This window comes from Limulus polyphemus, unplaced genomic scaffold (genome assembly GCF_000517525.1).
Source record: "Limulus polyphemus unplaced genomic scaffold, Limulus_polyphemus-2.1.2 Scaffold3369, whole genome shotgun sequence".
NCBI lineage: Eukaryota > Metazoa > Arthropoda > Merostomata > Xiphosura > Limulidae > Limulus > Limulus polyphemus.
Genome location: NW_013668979.1, coordinates 38,288 through 61,592, shown reverse-complemented (window position 1 = coordinate 61,592; position 23,305 = coordinate 38,288). Strand labels below are relative to the sequence as shown.

Below are 23,305 nucleotides of genomic sequence, written 5' to 3'. Positions count from 1 at the left end.
GAATGCAATGCAACTGTACAAAGTAGTGATTTCACTAATCTCTATAAAGTAGAGACTGAGAAATAATTTCAAATAAAAAAAGAGTTCTCGCAATCAATAATGAAGCCTAAAATCAACAAACAGAAAAATGTAGTGCCATTGATATTAAGGTCTTGGGTGTGACTATCTGTGAGGAGGATGCAGCTGATTTACAAAATGGTTGAGATTATCTAGTGAGTTGTGGAAATAAATAGCAGATGGCTTTTACTTATAACAAATACAAAGTAATACATGTAGGTTATCAATCATAATTTGTATTACAAGTATTACAGCATTATGGAAAAAAAGGATTTTGGTGTTCTGGTTGATCAGTCTCTTATGCTGTCCAAATAGTGTGAAATTGCTAGTGGTACAGCAAATAGGATTTTAGTTTTTATATACAGAATCACCAAATACAAGTGTAAAGGGGTTATGATTTGATTGTATAGGTCTCTGGTTAGGCCACATATGGAGTATTGTGCTCAGTCTTTGGCTCCTTACCTTATAAAAGATGTTGAATTGTTGGAAAGGGTTCAGAAGTGGCCTATTAGGATAATACCTGGAACAAAAAGGTTGTCATATGAGGACATGTTCAAATCTCTGAAATTGTTTTCTTTTGAAAAAAAAAGAGTTAGAGAGAATCTGATTAAGGTATTTAAGATTAAGGGAATTGATAATGTTAGAGCACCATCTTTTTTCACACTTAATGGTGAGAATGGTAGGACTAGAGGACCCAAATATAAATTTTAGTAGGGTAAGAGTCATTTTCAGTGAAGACCTTTTTTTTAACAGGTCATTTGTCTTTGGAATAGACAGCCTTCAGATGTCATGGATTCAATAAATTTAAGGGAACCTAAGGGAAACTTGATAAATATTTGAATGATAAGGGCTATCTTTGAGATTTTTCAGTAGCTTTGTGGTATTTTTAAGTAAAATGGTTTCCCAAAAGAGTAAATTAGATTGGTCAATTATATAACGGGAAGTCTGGCAAGACAAAATGTGAAGTAATTCTGAATTCTACTAAAACTAACCGAGTATGTGTTAATAAATAAATGGACTGGATACAAAGTGTGATACAAATTAAAAAACAATCTTTATTATAACACTACACAACTCAACAGCATGTCCTTCACCATACTGAAGTTGTGAATTGATCAGACTGGCAATACTCTCTCAAGACTTATTTACAAACTGACTGACTCACTAAAGATGTTGTTTCAGATTTACTAAACGTCATGGTACATAGATTAGTCAGTTGTGTCAGACTTATTCAGAATGACTAGTACTATCCACATAACCAGTCATTCTCATTCAAACTTAAAGGAAATGGTAACCTCGAGATATCACTTGACCTACCATTGTAGGACACTGCTGTCAACCTTCATGCACAAGGGGCAGCTTTACAACCATATCCTTCATGGGCAGACCAGGTGTTATCTCCAAAGGAATGACAAAGAACCAAGGTAGCTAGAATAAAATCAATTTAATGACTTTCTTGACTAAGTGTTATGTGAAAAACTGCATAAATCTAGAATAAACAAAAAACTTTGAAAAATTCTATATTAAAATTAGGAAGTATAAAATCTATGATATACCTGCATACCACAGCATGTTAGGAACAAATTATGATTCCAATGACCAAATACAAGAAGCCTTAACATAAGGGTGGCATTCTCTCTGTATGTTCATCACAGTAATCAACCACATACAAAGTTAAAGATCCCAAATTTCTAATGCAGCTTTTACAAATAAATATTCCCTTTCTTTCAACAGACTTAATTTTATAACAAAAATAATTAAGAGGTTTCATACATATACACCTAAAGCCAGAATGCTTAAAAGATTTAAATGTTTATCATCTTTAATCCTCAGTTTTCAAAAGCTGTAAATTTAGATATTCACAACTTCTTTTTTCAATTTTAATGCAAGCCTATATGTAAGTATTATGTCAGATTTGTTCAAGTATTTTATTAAATCAACAGTGAACTAAAGCACACTGTTTTCTACTCGAAATCTATGTTAAACCAGTTAAAAGTATATTCTAGTCTTGCATCACTATGATAGTTCATTATATTTTCTACCATAAACAGCTTCAATAATTGCCAGCTTCACCTTTATACAACATAAATAATGGTTAATTTCCATTACAAGAAAAAAAAAGTGTGAATGGATATCTTAAAACTTCTCCCTGACAATATTTTTATCAGCCTCACTCACAAACTGTACTTCACATTTTATCTTCTCATTTATCCTTAATGAAGTATAGACTATTTGTTCTCTCCATTCACATGCCTAGACTATCTCTCCACATTCTATTATACCTGAAAATGTCATTAGCAGCATGGGTATCCAACTGATGAAACAATACAACCTGATATTTATGAATAACAATACGAAAAAAGTATAGTATAGTCATTACTATAGTCATTACTGTAACCACATTGAATTTTAGTCTTCCTCTACGCAGGTAGCTTGCTCTGATAGGAAGTTAATGTTAATTACAAGGAAATATATATAATGTCCAAGTATGTACCAGCTATCCCAGCAATATATTTAATTAAGTATGTATAAATGCCAAGTTTAAGTCAAATAAGGTTATTAAATCACCCTGTAAGGTACTTATTAGACCTGAATTGAAATACTGTGTTCTTCAGTTTGATTATCCTATTTAAGAAAGAATCTTTGTACCATTTACTCCTTCATTACTTCAGGACTTTATCAATAGTCACATCTAACTTCTTTTTTTCTCACAGCACCATTGTCTACTCAGAAAAGCAAGTCCTTTCCTAGTTTACATATCTTACAATAATTATTTTACACTACATGATTTTAAAGCTCATATGCCATGCTTAAGCTCATTCAAGAAGCCTGTTAAAGCCTTTTGGATGATAAAAATATCCTCAACAGAATCAGCTCTTCCTAACATTTCATTGACATTGGTTATACTGAATTAAGTTAGAAAAACAGTGAATCTTTGATATTTAGGCTGGAAATAAACTGGAGTTAGAAATAATACAATCATGTTTGACACAGTACTTGCAAAGCCACCTAGAAACAGCTTCATTTCTCATACAATAATAAAAGTTATCCACATGTGATGATAGAAATAGATGCCTCTGATGTTGTTAAATAGCTCAATGAGACTTTTAAAACACTAATTAGTATTCTGTAAATATTGTGAGAGTAAGAGAAAGGGAACATTATGTGCATACATGTATATAAATAAAAATCTACATTCTTGGAAAAAAGACATATCACAGAAGATGTCAATTCCCCTCCCCTCCCCTTTTTTTGTATAATAAGAATAAGCATGGTAACAGACGGCCATTCAGCTATTCAAAATCACCCCTCCATATACCAAAGCAATTCAACTCAACATGGAACTTCATTCCAGACTCTTCTTGGTGTTTTCTTCTAACAACCATGTCAAACAATCTCAAAATTTATATTTCTTTATTTTAAAATTTACAAATAAAACAAATCTTACTACAAGATATATTCAATAGATAATTTCACAACATTTGCATTATAATTTAACCAGAAAGCAAAAGGTATCTAACCAAATAGATTAATGACCAAACTTTGTAAAAATACTAACTACTCCCCATCAATTATTAATTTTCTATACTAAACATTTATACAACAAACTATCAAAGAAAATCAACATGACTTAATTAATTGTATTAATTCAGTACTAAAACATCTCATGTTCTTAAATAACAGTTTATCAGAATTTGTCTGTTAATCAGATACTTAAGTAATTAAGCTATTAATGCAAAGGTAGTATATAAGAACATATTAAACTAGGTATTCATGATAAAGTTTGAACTATGACAGATTAAAGGACATGTAAGTTGTAAACATACAAGTAAAATATGTATGAGCAGAGTTTTAGATATCTCATTCTCAGTATATTTAATCTTCCAGCAACTAAATTATGTATATTACCACCTGTTTATGCTGAGAGTATAGATATATACATATAATTTATTTTGCCTAACAAAACAATGGAAGTCATGTGAGGCTTTATGTATTTGCCCTATTCCACCTTGCTTTCAGTTCAAACTGAAGTACCCTTTAAGTTTAATCTATAATTTGTGTTATATTAAATGTAAGATAACGTTACCACTCCATTGTGTTTCCTTCCTAAAAATATTTTTACCCGTTACCTGTAATTGTAAAATTTCATTTCATCAGTAATAAAGTGCAAAATGATAGAGTAAAATTACGTTCATAGTGATAACCGCTTGCGAATAACAGTATTAAAACATTTCTTTAAATTTACTGTCATGAACAAAATAATACCCCATATCACCTTACATTCTAGCAAGCACGTGATATTTGCCGTTTACGACAAACTACGTTTATCCAACCATTCAAATCTATAAACTAAAACCATATTAAGGCCAAATACCAATCACGAAAGGAATTCTGATAGCGCATGAAATGAACTAGCTGTCTGCTTTCGGTTTCTATTTCCGACTGCGCGAAAATATCAGTTACTAAATTAAATATGTAGAATTTATTTTAACTTTCAACAATTATTTTAGCTAAAAATGTACATTTTATTTGAAACATTAAATAAATATGCGTAACATGCGAGTAGTCGTTGCATATATTATGCTAAAAATCTGCATATGTAATCAGAAAAAATTACTTTACCTGCCTTACGATCAGGCGGCGACGACGCCATGTCCGCCATGTTCAGGATTATTTTCTGTTTCAATAACTGACGGAAAATCTTCAAATTTTGGAAAAACATTTTTACTTTTACAATCGCATATTTAAATGTTAATAATTTAAAAAATATGAATGGGAATTTTAATTTAATAATGCTTGCAAAAATATCTTAAACTTTGAAATTATTTACCTACTTTATGTGTCAGGTTTTATACTTCGCGTAACAATGTTTTTTATAACAAACTCTTATAATAATCACAATTTTAAATATTACTAGTAATCCATTTTTATTCACAATTTATTTAACTTCTTCAAATTGAAAGAAGAAAACAAGTCTATAAATTTATTTATTTCAACCAATATATAACCTATATTTTAGTGATGCGAGGCTTTTAGCAAGTGAAGAAATCATCATGGCAAATGCCATAAGAGAGTGGTTTCAAGGAGTTGATAAAAAAGTATTAAATTTTCGATGGAAAAGGTTATTTAACATTCTTCACAGATTTGGTGTTCATTTGACAATAGCAGAAATCAAACTTCTTATTTATCTAACAGGAAATGCTATAGATGAAACAACAAAATTAAGAATTAAAAATGGCAAAGATTTGATTTTGGCTTTGGTGAAATGTGGAGCTTGTGACGAAAACAATTTTCGTAGTATAATTCACTTATTGAAATGTATTAATCGTTATGACTTACTGCATCTAGTCAGTGTGAAAAGTAAGCGAAAAGGTAAGAAGTATATAGTTCTTAGGGTTAACTGCTACTTTTAATGTTATAAAGGATAATAAAATGTGAAATTCGAATGAAACCTCATTTTCTGAATAAAACAACTTTTTTTTTTAGATTTAATAAACGTAATTATAATTAATATCATAAATATACTTATAAGTTATAATGACTGTTACTGTTAAGTCTACAGTGGATATGTTGGAAGCCACTAATACTAGTAATAGTACTGTTTCTGCGTATTACTATTAGTATAAGTAAAGATGTGCAATTTGTTTGCATATTGTAGCGTTTGCGGATTGGAGGAGAAATTGTAGGCTATCTTAGAGTAAAGGAGATAGATAAAGAGAATTATTAACTGTGAAAAATGACAGTATGATTTCACGAGAACCGTAAAGTTAAACTTTTACATGCAATGGATTTAGTACTAGTAGCTAATAACCTCTTGCAAGATGTTAGAAACAATACTGTTAGTGTTAGGGCTAATACTTATACGAGTAGTAATACTACTCGGCAATTACTAATACTAGTAGTGTATTTAAATAGTATTGAGCAGATTCTATTGTGTAACAGATTTTACCTTTATGTTGTGCAGATGAGGAACTATGGAAGGGAAGAAAAACAAAAATGACATTGAAGGATGGGAATAAAAACTTAAGGAGGGTATAGTTATAGGTGATTCTTTGATAGGGCACATGGATAGGATAATCTGTGAGATTAATACTAATAGGAATAAAAAAAAAGTATTAGATTATGCTATCCAGGGACAGGAGTCGAGGTTTTAATTGACAGAGCAAGTGATATAGTAAACACTGCTGTTTGTGAAGCAGCCAGTTGTGCACATACCGGCTAATGATGTAGGGAAGGGTAGGAACAGGGGGTTTATAAAGACATTTAAAGAAAAAGGCCATAACTTAATTGTGTCAAGGATACTGCTGAGATTTAATTTTGGGAAGAAAATTATAAGTAGGTCACCAGATTACAATCCTAGTATTAGGTTAATATGTAACTTTCTAAGGATTACTAGTGTAGCTGGTTGGACTTGGGAAGTGGGATCAGTTCAATGGAAAAAGGGAGCTTTTTGGAATTAATAGTTTAAATATAAATAGGGTGGGGCTGGCTTGTTTGCAAGGGTTATTAACTTTGCTACAAGTGCAACTTTAAACTTGGTAATGGTATAGACAATTTTGAGGATTGTGATAAACTAAATGCATAAAAAATTTTCAGAAAAGTGTAGTATAGGAACAAAATACAGAAGTATTTTTGAGAAAAGGGTAAATTGTTACTATTGTAAAGCATGGAGCATTTTGATATAATGCAAATAACTGAAATTTGGTTAGATATAGACAATTTTATAGACTGGCATTTCTTTGAAATACAGGATTATATGTTAGTTAATAGGGATTGAGCAATAAAGAGATGGGGAGGAATGTGATTTATATCCTATTGATGTTGAGGATATCAAAGATAATAGTAAGGAGATTGAATCTATTTGGGTTGTTGTTAGTGGACATAGGGAAGGAAAGCTTATATTGAGAATTTGTTACAGACTACCAGATGAAAGTAATGAAAAACTCTACAATGATGCTAGTTAAGATTTCAGCAGTTAATGAGATCACAATTATGGGAAACGTTAAGAGTTAAACTATGAGGATGAAAGGCTTTTAGAAACCATTTAGGATGTTTTCTTCACCAAGTGGTCAAGAAATCTTCCCACCCATTCTCCCCACATTTGGTGCACTTTCTTCTTGTCTGATCTAAAAAATAGAGTTAATTCAAGCATAAGTGCTTTGGGGAAACTACTGTGCAAGGAGGTCATGTTGTCCTCCTATTGATGGAAGGCTATTGTTGCATGATATCATGCACTAGTGCAGTTCACGGTAAACTAGCATTTTTTTTTAGGTGGGAGGTGGCTCAAGGCTAGTCGCATGCAAATCTCATGGACAGATGTGTGAAGGAATTAAGCTGTTCTGTGTGTAGAGTTAAGTATTGATTGGAAATACATTTTCATGTAAGGAAAATGTTAACTTTGGGGATGAACAAAACTGTCTCCATGGAATTCTGGGCTGATGCTACTCGCCAGAAGTTGTCCATTGTTTCCTGACTCACCAGACCACAGGTACCTCAGTTTGTAACCCATTAAATTGGGCTACCCTCTCTTTTTTCTCATCCAATCACTTCTTTTCACTGTCTCCACTCCTGTAGTGCAGGCCATCTCAGGTCTTTGCAGTGACTAGTGTTTGGAGCTGATTCTGGGCCTGTTGATACCTGCCTCTTCCATTTTACCAACCTGTGGTCTTCTTTCTCCAGCAACTCTTGGGTTGTGCAAGTTCTTTCTTGAGGTTTATCTAAGTATTTTCTTGCTTCACCTCATCTTTCTTCTCATCCTCTCCCCCATACTCCTACCTCTGATCCATTGTGTCTTCCATGTCTTCAGGATGTGGTGACGTCTGTTGGCAATGGAAGCTATAGAACTTGTCTCTTGCCCCACTCAGGGGCTTTTATTCCCAACTGTTTTTGTTCCTAAAAATATAGGAGATTGGCACCCTGTTGTCTCTAAATCTCTTTCTTGTTCATAAATTTTGAATGAGCTGTTTTCTCAGTCTGTGTTGGGTACTATTTCCCAGGCCATGGATGATCAAGGTCATTTCAGATGCCTTCCTTCTCATTCCCATTTGACCCATGTCTGGTCATTTCCACTGGCATATTCACAATGGTTATTCAGTTATGTGTCCTTCTTTTTGGCCTAGACATGGCTTCTTATGTTTCCAACCAGATTATGTGGTTCTTTTCTCCTTGCATGCATCTTCTTGGCCTTTATTTTATTTTCATTATTATATAGATAAATGATTTCTCCTGGTCCCATCTCAATAGGATTTGACAATTGCTACCTCCATTGTTCAGGAAATGTTTTCCTTGAGCTAACTGGTTAAATTTTCAAATCAGTTTTGACTCCCACTCAATATTCCACATGAGAGTTTTATTCAACGTGGATTGGCTCAACCCTGTTCCTTGCACCTGCGTGCCATGGAGATCTTGGAGTTGGAGGCTTTTAACTTTCCTTCTCTTCTTGCACAATCAGTTCTCTCACTTTTGGGGACTCTTATGTTTCTCAACCCTGGTTTCTTTTGGTTGTGTACACATGCATCCCCTTCACTGGGCTCTAGAGGATCAGAGAAATGCCCTGCAGTCTGTTATTTACCCTCATATTTCTCCCTTCCTCTCTACATTCCCATGTAGTGATAGCTTGATCACTTCGGCACAATCCAGGTTATTCCATTTCTACCCCTCATTGGACTTGCATCTCTTTCCAATAAGGGAGTTATTCTCGATATGATCATTCTCTCCAGGATCTGGTCTCCAGACAAGCTGTCTATACATGTCAATATTCAGGAGATGACTGCAGATCATTGGGCCTGCCAATTTCTGTAGTCGTGGTTGTCAGGTCTTCTTGTAATGGTTCCACTCAGACTTCTCTGTAGTCATTTGTACATCATTTGCCAGGGAGGCATTTGCTCTTGAGACTTAAGCTTTTTCCCCCTCAAATTCTTTTACTGATCTATTGAGCATCACATTCACCTAGCAGTATGTCATGTTCTAAGGTTTTGAATCTAATGGCAGATCCATTGTTTTGACTGGATGAGATCCATCCCACAGAATGGTAGTTGAATCCCTCAGTCTTCCAGTTTGTTTTTTCCCCATTTTGGAACCCCATTGACCAATGTTTTTGTGACTCAATTAAATTCCAAGTTTTCTTTCTTTTGGTCACCACTCAACCACTCTGGATGTGAATGCTTTAAGACAGGATTGGTCCAATATTTATGCCTATCCTTCACTTCACCTTCTTCCCAAGTATTCTCTACCATTACCCCTTGCCAGGTTCTTCTTGTTGCTTCCCCTTGGCTGGCTCAGTTGTGGTTTCCAATTCTGCTTCACATGCCATCTGGGGAACCTCTTCCTCTACCTATCTGGAGATCCCTTCTTTGCCAACTCTGGACATTTCATCTTTCACCACTGGATGTGATATCTTCATCTGTGACATTTCTTTGGTCCCTTGTGAGATGGATGAGATTTTTCTGCTGGGTAGTCTGTTTCTCATTTTTGTCAGCCTTATACTCTTGCCTTCTATCAATGTAAATGGGCTGTTTACCACCACTAATTCTTCCCCCACTCTCTTCCACCAGGTTATTCTACTCTGCCACTTCTTACTTCATTCTTTACCTGGCTTTTTCAAAAAGACCTGTCTGTTTCAACCATTGCAGATTACCAAGTGGTGTGGATTTGTCTATATCTTTCACCTCTTGCCAGTTAATAATCCCTTCCTTTCATTTGTTGTCATTGTCCTATTCAAGGCCTCTTTTGTCTATTGTTCCTCTTATCCAATCTCTCTCTTCCTGACTAGGACCTTTGTGCAGTTCTTCGGACTCTTAGATGCTTCCTTTTTAAGACATTGGCTTCCTGTTCCTTATGTCATTTGTCCCTGAAGACATGTTCTCTCTTTCTACTGGCTTGTGGTCATCCTTGTTCAGATATATGGTTTAGATGCCTTGCATACTCTATATCATAGGGACCATTTAATGTTGCTTCCTGACCACTCTTTTCTTCTGAAGACAGCACCAGGTGTAATGCTGCCTTTACATTTGGCTCATGCTTGCTGTTTCTAGTTGTAGTAACCCATTGCACTGTCTCTTGGTGAGGACCCATTTCAAGATATTGTGCTTGATGAGAGTAGTCCATGCACACACTCCCTTGTTATCTCCTATTTGTATTCCTCCATCCTGTGTTCATATAGTGGAGAATGGGAGAACCCTTACTTTCTCAGTCCCAAGCTGCTTGGATGTCGCTGTGTAGGGAGAGTTTCCTTGGTGAGTGGTGCCTTTCATCCCTGGTAAGAACCCATTTGAGATGTAGCACTGTGAAGTTATGTGAAAGTGTAGTACAAGACACTTCATTACAATATCTCCCAAGCAGTTCCCAGTAGATATGTCTAGTCATATGGGACTTCGAATTGCCTCAAAACACAGATAAGGGCTCCTCCTCAGGTAACTATAGAAAACAGACCAATGTTCTGTCAAAACATGCAGTACATTCCCCAAAAAATAAACCACTTCATTATATTTACAAATTGTTGTTTATCAGTTTACTAATAACACTAATCTAGAATTCTTTATATACCTTTTCTTTTCCTTAATCAAGTTGCCCATAACAATTGCTAACTAAAATCTTTGCACACTTGAAACCCTTGATTGCAGCTTATGTGGATTATATATATATTCGAGCTGGGAGATTAGTAGTATTTTCTGGTTGATTAATAAACAGCCATATTAATCAATGACATTCAGTTAATTGATTAGTACAGCATTTCTGAAACTATGGTACATACAAGAAAAAAAGGTGGCAGCAGGTGCTACCAGCCAGTTCCTTCCCTCCAGTTAACAGTTCAAAATTAGTAATTTTGATTGAGCAGTTAATTTATGTGACACTCATAGATGTAATTGCTGCTCATAGGTTATCAAATAATGGATTAAATTGCCCAGCTATTTTTTATAACAATCCTAAATGCACAGCAAATGCAATAAAACTATCTTAATAGAGAGGAAGCAGATGGAACTTTTGCATACTTAATGTGGCCTCCAAAGAGCCCAGACTTCAATATTGTAGTATGTGTGTATATATAGTACTATTTTTATCTGGAAAATCAGCAAATGCAGTGAAAATCAAAGGTCCAATGAACAATAATTCAATATGCTTGAAATTCAGTTCCCACTGAGTATCTCCAAAACCTCAAAGAAACTATTTCTCACCAGCTTCAGGCAGTGATTTCAGCCAAGTGTGGTCACACAAAATATTAAAAACACTTAAGCTCAAATTTGCTTTATATTCATTCATTTTGTCTTCAGACATTAGAGAGTTCTGTAATATTTGCATTAAAAATAATCTATCATGTTTCAAACTTGAAATACATAGTAATGATTGAGTAGACTGTATTTTATGTATAGTGCTGTACATTTGTGAGTGTTCTTATATAATTTTATGTGATATTTTTTGCATGGCCTTATATTTATCTTGTTGGATAACTTAAAACTGGTTCTGAGATCACAGATGTTCTCATTGTTTGACTTATTTAAATCACTTTTTTTTTAATGGAAGAGTGTTTGGCCAAGAAATTAATTTGCATAAACATGTTCAATTTAATATTTCTTTATAGTTTTACCAGATCCTGTTGAACACTATCTACTCCATTCAAGTCAACTTAAAAGCATTAATGATCAGGTTTCAAGACCAACCTCTTGTTTAAGTTCAAGTTTCACAACAGAAAGAGAACCATCAACCACATTAGAAACAAGAGTTGAAAGAAGTCAAAACAGGGATGATATAGATTCACCAGTAAAAAAACTAAGACGAAGCCCAAGATATCAAAAAACAAAAGAATCTCATAAACCTGAACTAGATGACCAGACAGATTTCCCTTCAGGTGCTAGGATTAAGTATACAAGTGGTATGTTTATCTTAACTCATTGGTTAATTCTCAGCATTTTTATCATGGATTATCTTGACTTTTATAAATGTTTTCTAATTTCCTTCAAGTTCATTGTTAATTAATCATTGATAATGAAGAAAATTCTGAAGGATAGATTCCTGATGGGTATATAAATATAATGTTCCAACAGATTGTCCATTACAAAAACTTCAACTATTTGAAATTTGGATGTTATTTTAAAATAGGATTTTGAAAAAACACAAACTCAAATATCAATAATAATTTCTACATATACTTGATTGGAAAGGAAAAATAATCTTTGTGAGAGTATTTTTTCATTTTTGTATGGCAGAGATACAAAGTAACTAATTTTTTACTTTAAACTTCAGACACAGTGAGTGTATTACAGTTTTATTTCTTTTGTATATATCTAATTATCAATATTAATAACTTTTAAGATGTTAAATTATTGATTTTGTAAAAAAAGCAAATGTTAGAGCAATTACATGTAAGCAATTTGATTAATTTTTTCCCCCAGAAGGGGGACCAAAGACTGCCTGAAACAGTCACCTGTTTTAACCACTATATAGTAGTATGTTGTCTGTCTGTCAGTCAGTAGACACTAAAATGATGTCACATAAGGGATGCTAAACATGGCAATTTCTACTGTCGGGATGTCAGTAAAATGTGTGCATGCCATGAATCATGAGAAGAATTATGCACTCTATAGGCTGCAACACAGCGTGACATATGAACTTCAAAAGCAAGAGATAAAAATATTTGTTACTCTTTGTTTTGGTTTTATTTACTCTTGAAACACAATACTTTTGGGGATCCTGCAGAAGTACATATACTTTATAATTTATGGACAGAATGATATTTTCTTATTTGAAAATCTGTTTTTGGAATGAATTGAAAAAAAAAATTATGATATACATTGGAATTGGTATTGAAAGTTACCTAAAATATTTTGTATGGTACAAGAATGTCACTTTTCTTAATATATAACTTGTAAGATCTCATTAGCTTATTTATGCGTACTTTAATTATAATGACAAATATGTGTATGATAAAGTCAGTAAATAAGTACTATTCTTTTATAAATTTTCTTATATAAGCTTTACCCCAGGCAGATAAGATAGCTAAGGCCGAGAGGTGATTGTAAAAATAAAATTTGGAAAAATTAGCCATATGAAGTTTAACTACACACAAATACTTCAATAACAAGTTGAAATACAAAAAAAGTAAATTCAAAAATAGTGAAATTAAAGTACAATGCTCAAAATCACAATTTGTAATAAACAAAATGCTGAGTTACCTACATACAAACAACATTAAATAAAAGTTAAAAGCAGGTATTTTAACCTCTGAAATACTGAAAGCCTTTCCTTTCTTTGTTGAGTTTACTCTCATGCTGTCAAGAAACATGTGACCCAGAGTTCTGAATGTCCTTGATACAATGCAGCATATGTATCACCCATAAATCTCTTCTCTCTCATGTGATTTATTGTACATGTATCAGGAGATCTCATATAGTACTGTCTTCTCATCATAATTCAGAATTTCTTGTTGGCAATTGTGATTTCACATTGTGCAATCTTGTTTGTGATAAATTCTGAAGTTCATGTTAATACTAAAACTTCTATTAATGCTTCCCTCAATTTTTTTAATGCTTTTATCAATGACATAAATACTTCCACTTCTTCTGAAGATTTATTCCTGCAACCTTCCCTTGATGTAAAAGGAATTCCTGTTGCTGCATTGTTGGCTTTTATCAAACAACATATTGAAGCCATTAATGCCAAGTCTTCTTTGGTTGTTTCAGGCAAGTACCAAGTACTGATGGATGCAAATTTTGCAGGTTACCAGCCCATAGTAGTTCTTTTGCATAGTTTTTTTTTCACCTTTGTCTGAAGAGCAGGATTTGCTAGCCTTCCCCACTCCTGATGAGGTTTCAGCTTGACATATTTCTTTAAGTCCCAGATATTAACATTTTAAACCTTGAATCAATTTCTGTAAGACCTGAAGGTTCAAGTGCCTTGTTACCAGATTCCATTTTGGAATCTTTATTTTTCCCTCCTTCTCTTGACATTTAAGTTATGGCTGATGCTTTTCAAAATTATTGCAGTATCAAAATATCACATTTGCCCATTATTGCTCTTTCCTCTGGTCTTTTAGAAATCTATTCATTTGATGTCTGAAACTTTTGCCCCTCAGATTGTTGTTCTTGGGAGATGGACATGTTCCATTTGGTCTCCCACCCTGTCTTCTGAAGGTAATTTTGTTTTACTGATACCTCTTCTCAGGACCTTGCAGCTGTTTTGTTTCTCTTTCTGCAGTTCTTTCAGACTTGGTCTCAGTTACAACATGGTTTGTTTATTTCTTCTTGTTTTTTAATTCTTAACTCGTATAGCTATATTATAAACGATTCACTTACTCCATGCTTCCTCAAGTTTTTATTCTTATCTCTCTATAGCACTAAGTAAATTGAGAGATTGGAGACTGGTAATAGATCTTTCCCATCTGAATTGTTATCTGGTTTGTTTGGAATTTTGTACAAATACTTTTGAAGTAACTCTTCACCCATCTTCTTTGACTTTGCAATTCATAGAGTCTCGAATGTACCTACTTCTCTTCTGCAAAATATGTTCTCTCTGTTTTGAAGATGATGCTTTTCTTAGGTTGTGCTCACATGAGACACCTTCAGTAAGAACTTGCCTCTCAATAGCATCTATCTTCAGATTTGTTTTGTCCAAGAATTTGTTTTTCTGCTGCTCTCAATTACCTTCAAGATTGGTTCAGTCAAGGGATTACTGCTGTATATTCATCTTTTCTTACACCCCATTTAGATCTGTATCTCTTTACACATGCTTCTCTCAAGTGCATGGGTGCTATAATGGGATGATCATTGTCTTTCAAGTTCCTGTTCTCATCAGGAATCACATTCTAATATCAGTCTATTAGAACTTTAGGCAGTTCAACCTGCTATAAGTATCAGTGGAGGTAAGTACTATTGGAAATACATTTTAAATTTTGAAAAATGTTAATTTTTGAATGCTGGAACTCCTTTTCTGGGCACACAAGCACTAGATTCAATTATTAGCTTGCCATATCCCAGGTGCTTTGAATCTCATAGTGGATTGGGTGTTATGTCTAAACAAAATTCTTCCAATGGAGTGGTTCCTGGATCCTCAGGTTTTCTGATGGTTGTACTCTCGTCTGGCTACTTCCCAAATCAATGCTTTTGCCACTCATGTCAACACCAAACTGCCATTCTTTTTGCCTCTGGTTCCTCATCTTCAGGCTTTGGGATTGATGTCTTCAGTCAGGAATTGGAGGGGCCTCCACATTTATGTCTTCCCACTTATATGTCTCATACCTAAGGTTCTCTCCTTCATCCAAGCCACTCTATGTCGGGTACTTTTTGTGCCTTCATATTGGCCAGCTCAACCTTGGTTCTCTCTTCTAAAACTCTACAGATATCATCTCCTCTACCTCTGTCTCCATCACTCCTTTGTCAACCTCATTTGGATGTCCTTCTCTGGTGAATATCATTTCCCTCCAGTGGCAATTCTCCGTGCTCCAGTTCACCTCTAACTTGGGCTGAGTGTTTTTCTTATATTCTTTTCTTTTCTCATGTTTTTGTTACATCTTTGTATCCCGTTCAGTGGTGAGTGCTGCTTGGTCAGATGTGCCTCAATTTAATAATACTAAAAATAAAGCCTGCACCTACTTCCTTTATGGTTGTAACACACACACTGTTGAGATGGGGTGTTCCACAAGACCACTAGTGGTTTATATATTTATATCTCTGTTTCATTCTATTCCATACATGGCAGACTGTCACTCATAGACTATCATGAGCAAAGTAGAAAGGGATTTGTCCATCCCTCAATTGAATAAATTGGGAACAGTCTGCTTTTCAAAATAGGGTTTCGCAGTCACCCATTACACTTTCACTGGTGTGTCCTTTCTCTGGATTCCCAATTGCCTTTTACCCTCTCTTCCTTGAGTGGAGTTTGGGAGTCTTTACCACTCTCCAGTTCCTAGTTGCTGGGTTAGTAGACCATGGAGGCTTCCTCGAGAGTGTAGCATGCATATAGTAACATTATTTCTCTTTTCACTCTCTTGAGAAGAGGGCAAAGCTGGGAACCCTCTTTCCTTCCACTTCCTAGGTTATTGTTCCAGGAGATTTGATGTGGGAGGGAGCTGGACCAGCCAATGCTAGATTTTCGTCATAATGCTGAGTTCAGGTTGATAGTGCCTTGTTCCTACAGCAATTCCAATTGCAGGGGAACTTTTGTGTGAGAAACGGTATCTATCGAAAATCTGTTTTCAGTGTAGGAAAATGATAACTTTCCCTAGTGGTGTTACCCCAGTTTGCTGGATCTATTTAAAACATATTTTGATAAAGTTCACTTTCAAATGATGAGAATCTGTATTCAAGACAAGTCTGTGTGCTTGGAATGACTGTAACTCTCAGTGTGTTTACAGTTTTCTCAACACAGTCTACATTGTTCATTAGGCTGTAGTTTACGCCAACAGTAGTGTATTTCATGTTTTCTTTCCTAGTGCCCTGTTTTGAACAAAGTGCTCTGAAGATGCCAGGATACCTGATTTCATTTCCTGTTCAAGTTTGAACTATTTCAAAACATTTTCAAAGTGTGTACTTGAAGTTTCTTCCTTTGCATTTATTTTACCGTAGGCAATATCTGATGACATAAAATGTTTTCTTTCAAACTGCATAGACAGAATAGAACATTCATCCAGCACATCTTCATACAAGCAACATTTAAGATTTTTTTTAAAAGTCCATGAAGTTTAACAGATACTGCTCTCTCCTTGCAACTGGCAATGGAATTCTCTTTTGCTTGAGTAAGAATTACCAATTTATGCAGTAAATGATTTACTTTATGCCTTATGTATGCAACAAATCATGTACCATGTATTTTGGGGAAAATGAAATGCTGCACACCAAATGCATTGTTAGTTGTCTCAAAGTACCTTTTGAACTTTCCAGACTTTTTGAATAAGTAATATATAGTTGTCATGAAGTTTTTTACATCAGCAAATGAATTGTATACATTACCTTTCAACACCCATTCAACCTAATGGGAAATGCAGTGAATGCCTAGAAGCCAAAGGCAATTGTAATTTTTCAGTTTTGTCAGCAGTCCATTGTAAACTCCAATTTTAACAGAGGTTCAATCAGCTGTAGCTGAAAATAGGAGGTAAGTGTATTTCTTGTGTTGGAATTGAAACCTTTCCATCAACTTTGAACACAACATCAATGATACTCTTTCGATTGTCTGCGTCTACATCACCAAAACTAACAGTGTCCTATAAGGCAACACAGAAATAAGCGGGTATAGCTTGCTTGACTGTTCTAATGAAAATAAGTTCTTTTTTAGAGCCAGTTTTTCTTGCCTGACTTCCACCACTAAGGATATGCAAAATCTATTGCTGAACATAAAATCACTGTTACTTTCTCATAAATGGCTTTTGCAATAATGTTAGTAAATTCTTTTGTTCTGTTGTCATTATCAAAATTTGAACTCTGTTGTACCCCTTGTTTTTTTGCACTTTAACTAAAGTTTTGAATGCTGACAGAAGCTGTCCATCCACAGCAAGCAAGTAAGCTATTTTAAGAAGCTTTCTATATGCTTCCTTAGCTAATGCATACAGAGCTACTTTTATCCAAGGTTGATAAGGGATGCTGGAATCAGAAGGACCATCACTAGCAATACCAGTGATGCCAGGAAGAGTCTTCTCATCAGCTTCAAGCAGTTTTTAAAGCCTTAAAAGTACAAATGTATAAACATATAAATGTTGCATAACATACATTGTAATAAAACAATTTCATATAAACAAGCTTGAATTAATAAAATAAGTAGACAGTAGAATCTATGTAAAAGATAATCTTAGTGACTGATAACACAGAAATTTACCAAAAACAACTTATATATAGGCTAACCAGTATATAAAAAAATCAATGAATAGATAGTACTGTACATATTGGATGTCTGTATAATACAACAGCATAGTTCAAAAATATCATATTACTGTGCATGTAACATTCTTAGTCTAGACCAATTAAAATTTAAATACCAGAGCAGCCAACAGGGTCACACAAAGTTATATGTGAGCTTTTCCTATATAATAAAACAACAGTCGAGTGCATGAACATTGAGCATCATGACATACTTGGTTATGTCTCTAATAATCCCTCATAAAACCCATTTTACGAGCACTTATGAGCATCAGTGCGATGGGCCCATCAAATGTAAAGGCCTGGAATTTTTATTCTGTCTTAACACCCCTGTTACCCATGTCTGAGATTGAGAAATGTTTTGATTAATAAACAAAAATGTCTATCTTGTTTTTGGACATTATTTATTTATGATAGTCTGGATTTCTGCAAGTTTTTACTTTTCACTGTATTTGTCCTTATTGCATATGCATAATTTACTTCCTTCTCTCCTTAGGAAATTCTTATTTATCTGGATTCATCCAGTCAGCATTTTCATGTGTTCATTAACCTCTGTGTTTGTCCTAGACACAATTCCATCCTCTGTGTAGGGCTCCATGAAATGGTTATGCTGTCATGAAGCAGAAAGAGGGTTCCATCTTTTGGTTGATGATATCTTAGTTTGTATCTTTACCATCTTTGCATGTACATCCTTTTGTGGCATTATTTTGATGTTCTCATTGCACTGCCCTCAAGTTTCTGGACCCCATCCTTGCAACGTCTTGGGTCTTTCTTTGGTTTTCCCTGTGTTACCATTAATTTAGCCAGTTTCATGACTCTCTGGAATTTTAGATATGGATAAAGAGGGGCTAAAACCTTTGGAGTATGTCTATTCATAATGTTTGACTGGGCTACTCCTCTGAGAACCTTCCACTACAGGAGTGGGACATAATATTCTTTCACCTGTTTATGACACTATCTGTGTTCACATTGTTGGCTCTGTGGGTACAAAAACATTACTGCCCTAACTGACTCCTCTTTTTAAGAACTAAAGGGTGACAAGGGTAAAGTGGTATTCAGTTTAAAAGAATGCCTTCTTTCTGAGTGTCTTTAGGGTCCAGTCTTTATATAAGGTTGGTCTGTTCCACTCATTTTCCCTCAAAACCAGTTTTTCAAATCTTTCTGTTTCTAGATTCTACTCTGATGCTGCTTGCCTGCATCTTTATTGTTATCTAGAACATTAGCTTACTACTTTGTAGCATATATCTTAATTTTTCAGTATAAACTTAATTATCCCTAGTTCTCAATGTGGGTATTCTGGCTTTCATTACTTCAGAGGTAAAACTATGTGATTAGAATTTTACATTTTTAGAATTAAAATGGATTTCGGACAGATACTTACTTCTGATATACTTTCCCAATTAGTTCCCCACAACTGAGCTATATATGGTTTTCCATCACGATTGCAACTTCATGAAATCTGAATTATGGCTGGAGAGTAGAGATTATGTAAGATCTCCTGAATCATGTACAATAAGCCATGTGGAAGGTGGAAGAGCATAGAATTATGGGCAAGTTGACACATACTGTACATTGCATCAAGGACATTCAGAACTTTGAATCAAATGCTTTTTGACAACATGAGAGCAAAGTTAACAAAGAAAGGATAGGCTTTCAGTATTTCAGAGGTAGGTATCTCTTCAGAATTCATTTTAATTCTAGGAATTTAAAAGTTAAGCAGAATTGTAAAATAAAATAAGAACTGAATACAAAATTAAATCCATTATAAAATTAAAATGCTGACCAGTTACACATTATATTACAAAACAAAATTAAAATCTATTACAAACTGACATAAAAAAGATGAAATAAAACTGAACTTAGATGAAACAGGAGAAATTAAAACAATTGAATAAACAGATTCTTTTGTCATAACACCAAAAAGTAACTTGATAACTACTCTGATGGATATAAGTAGACAACTGCAACAAACTCTTTATTTACAAGAATGCTTTGGTCTGACATCAAACTATCCTTCTGCTTGTTCATTAAAGCTTCTCACTGGCTGCTGAAGTAAGAAACTTTTCAGTAAGTCTGCACAGAGCAAAAAATATTGTTATATAAATTTTCAGTTCAGACTGATGGGTCCTGGTGCAGTATCTAACCATCCTTAGGTTATGTATATCAATGACTGTTTCAAGTAACATACACAGAAGGTTGAGTGTATTATATTAAAATGACTTTGGAACCTCATCATGTCCTTACAGCCCATGTTGCCATGTCCATTCATGCTCCATCTGATGACCATATGTGCCTTGATAAAAGCCCTGCAGCATACTTTCCATTGCAAAGGTTCCATCTTGAGGCTACTATCTACAAAGCACAGAAGTCTTCCCTGCATGCTCTCCATAATCTACCTTGTGTAAGAGAGTGACAGTTTCTCAGTCTGATCACACCGAAATTTTATGCAATGACTGAAGAGACTTAATCAGCATGTCTTCATATGGAATAGCATAAATACTTGTTTCATTCTCTAGCTGATTGAAGAGTGGTCTGGCTGGAAGCTTTATTTTGGTGAACCCCTACCATGTTAGCTTTATTCCATATGAAGCTTGTATTTCTGTATGGTACAAATAGTCCAGAATATTGATCCCTAATTTCCTCTGGTATGGTATTGAGCTATGATCATATGAATCCCTTTGAAAAAGTTTTGAGACATGCCATGTACCACTTTTGGAAATTGTTTTCACCATTTGGCCAGTAGAAAATTAAACGTAGGATTTGCTACACATATGTAGGTACACATGTACTTTGTCAAGTGTTGCCACATACTACCATTTTTCCCCATCTAGTTATCATTCACATAAATTTCTACAGTTGGTCTTACTTTATTAGACATGCTGTTGAAACAACTTTAAGACTTGGAAAAAAACAGACTAGGCTCCAGTCAAGAATTTTCTTTTTTTAAGCAGTGTGATTAGCTTATGTAATCAGCTTCTATGAGATTGATGGAGGCTGTAACATTACAGAAATTTATAAGGGAAATTGATGACTTCCAGAAAGATAAAGAGTGGATTTAAATTTTTAACTTTTCTGAAGGGTGTATGTGCAAAGACAACCTTAAAGAACCAAATTTCCTCTTGTTGTCTGTACGTTATGCACAAGATTGATTGATAACACACAATGACAAATTAAACATTAATATGAAATAAAATTATTTTCTTAAAGTAATAGTTTTTGTTGACAATTTCTTTTTAATTCAATAAAAAGCAATTATTAGAATGTATATTTTATTGTAAGTAATAAGTTTCATTCTGACTATATCTGCTATTTATTTTTTGTATGCCTACAAAGGATTTCTCTATTTAAAAACAATAAATTTCAAGTATACTTTCAACTTAGAAATATTTATCCAATAGTTAATAACTATAAACTAAACTTTGTAATTTTATTATTCATCACTCCTGTAAGATGTTCGACTAAGGGTGAGAGCCGAGTACTGCAATTATGAAAATGCTCTTCAAGGAGCAATATCATCAAACAAAGCAGATCTAATTGAACGTCAGCTGGAATGTTTCTCCCAAGCAAACACCATCTTACGTTCTCGAGACCTTGGAGACATTGTGTGTAACATTAGGTTCTCTGAAATCACCTACTTGGATGCATTTTGGAGGGATTACCTGAATGGGGCATTATTGGATGCATTAAAAGGTGAGTTTTTACACTGTTTCAAAGTATTTTAAGGAAAAATATGTATTGGTAATTTCTTTTAAGATTTATCATCGTAATGATAATTATTGTAGAAAGAATGCTTTGGGTGAAGTAAAAAATTTCTATCAACGTTATCTGTTTTAAATTGGGATTGTATTGCACACTAATGATATTTTAGCAAAGTTTTGATTAATAAAATCCTGTAAGCTTTTATACTCCAGTTATCCTATGATGTTTTAGTTCTATTTGTGTACGTGAAAAACCTGATGTTTATTTAAAAGTGAGCAATATGAAAGATCTAGGCTGTTACTTGATGTTCGCAAAGGGGTAATTTGTTATTACTTTGAGATTTTGTAGATGTAAAATGTAATTCTTCTATTCCTGTTCATCTGTGTAACTGTAAATAATATAGAATATATCAAGTATGAAACCTATTGCAGCAAAATATTTTCTATATATTTATTTCACTCTTTCTATTTTTGTTATATAATCAACTATTAATGACTGGCTTGCAAGTCAATGCTATGCATGTGGCTGGCAAGCAGTTATTTACAGTTGTGGAAGTGCAGTGATGTATAGTAAAGAAATAAAATACTTACGAAATTGATAGATTTTATTTTAACATCAAATATTTACATACATTCATTCAGGTCTATAGAATTGGCAAAATATTCAAAGCTCCTTAACTTCTAAACTGTTTATTTGCTGCTAATATCTGGATTTTAGAGATATACATCTTTATATTAAATAACACATTTTATTTGAGGTTAATGTTTGAAGTATGTGCTATATATTCCACACACATAAATAAATAAATAAAACCATAAAGCTTTGCAAACCACGTCTGTCTTTAGATGGCTTTCTTCACCAATTGGTCAAGGAACCTACTAGAAACAATGCTGTTTTAGATTTATTGTTAACTTCTAATATTGAAATGGTTGAGAGGGTGGAAATTGGGAAACATCTGGGTGAAAGTGATCATTGCTCTATTAGTTTCGATATTTTGCTGCATATGGAGATCAGGAATAATGATATTTTGGTTACAAATTTCAAAGAAAGCAAATTTTGAAGGGATGTAACAAGAATTATTGTTTGTAAATTGGGCAGTTGAATTATTTGGAGACACTGATCAAATGTGCAAAATTTTTAAAGATAAGTTTTTAAATACTCAAGATAAACATATTCCTTATAGAAAGAATTGGTTCGCATAAGTTATAAGGGATAAAATTAAAGAAAAGAATCACAAATTTAAGAAAAATAGCTTGACTAGTATGATGGGAGATTTAAAAGATTATAGAAGATCAAGAAAGTTAGTCAAACAGGAAATTAGGACATCAAAAAAGATGTATGAAAGAGGTTGTCTGAAAATGTAAAAATTAGCAAAAAGGATTTTTTTAAATACATTAACGGTAAACAAAATGTTAGGGTGGGGGTAGGTATTGCGGGCATAGGTTGCACCGGAGGATCCGAAACTCCACGGTCCGTGATCGTATTCTAGGACCAGAGTCCAATTTAGGAACGCTCGTGAACTTGAGCAAACTAAGATGGCTCGGACATGTATTGTGTATGTCAACGAGCCACTTCCCACATAGGACACTCTTTGCTACCCCAATCCTAGCTGGAGTAGAGTACGTGGGGGCCAGGCACTGACCTGGAGTCGTCAGACGAAAGGGCTTACAAGTAGATTAGCTTCAGTTGGCAGGGTTAGACTCCCTGGA

At 34.1% G+C, this 23,305-nt stretch overlaps 1 protein-coding gene and 1 long non-coding RNA gene across 4 annotated transcripts in view; one reads left to right on the top strand and one right to left on the bottom strand.

Moving 5' to 3' along the window:
* LOC111088228 overlaps positions 1–4,718 on the bottom strand; it is a 67,162-nt gene extending 62,444 nt beyond the window's left edge. Inside the window, exons 1-3 of the long non-coding RNA XR_002612820.1 lie at positions 4,681–4,718; positions 1,375–1,485; positions 520–577 (exon numbers count right to left, since the gene is read on the bottom strand). This is a non-coding gene — a long non-coding RNA (uncharacterized LOC111088228). The remainder of the gene's footprint in view (positions 1–519; positions 578–1,374; positions 1,486–4,680) is intronic.
* A 391-nt stretch (positions 4,719–5,109) lies between these two features.
* Positions 5,110–23,305, top strand: part of LOC106469233 (death effector domain-containing protein-like) — a 42,062-nt gene continuing 23,866 nt past the window's right edge. For all 3 annotated transcript variants that reach the window (XR_002612821.1, XM_022397690.1, XM_013929703.2), the window contains exons 1-3: positions 5,110–5,430; positions 11,636–11,926; positions 21,348–21,587. Coding sequence is in view for 2 of the 3 variants with exons in the window: in XM_022397690.1 (XP_022253398.1) it covers positions 5,112–5,430; positions 11,636–11,926; positions 21,348–21,587 (850 nt within the window). In the remaining variant the exon portion in view is untranslated. The remainder of the gene's footprint in view (positions 5,431–11,635; positions 11,927–21,347; positions 21,588–23,305) is intronic.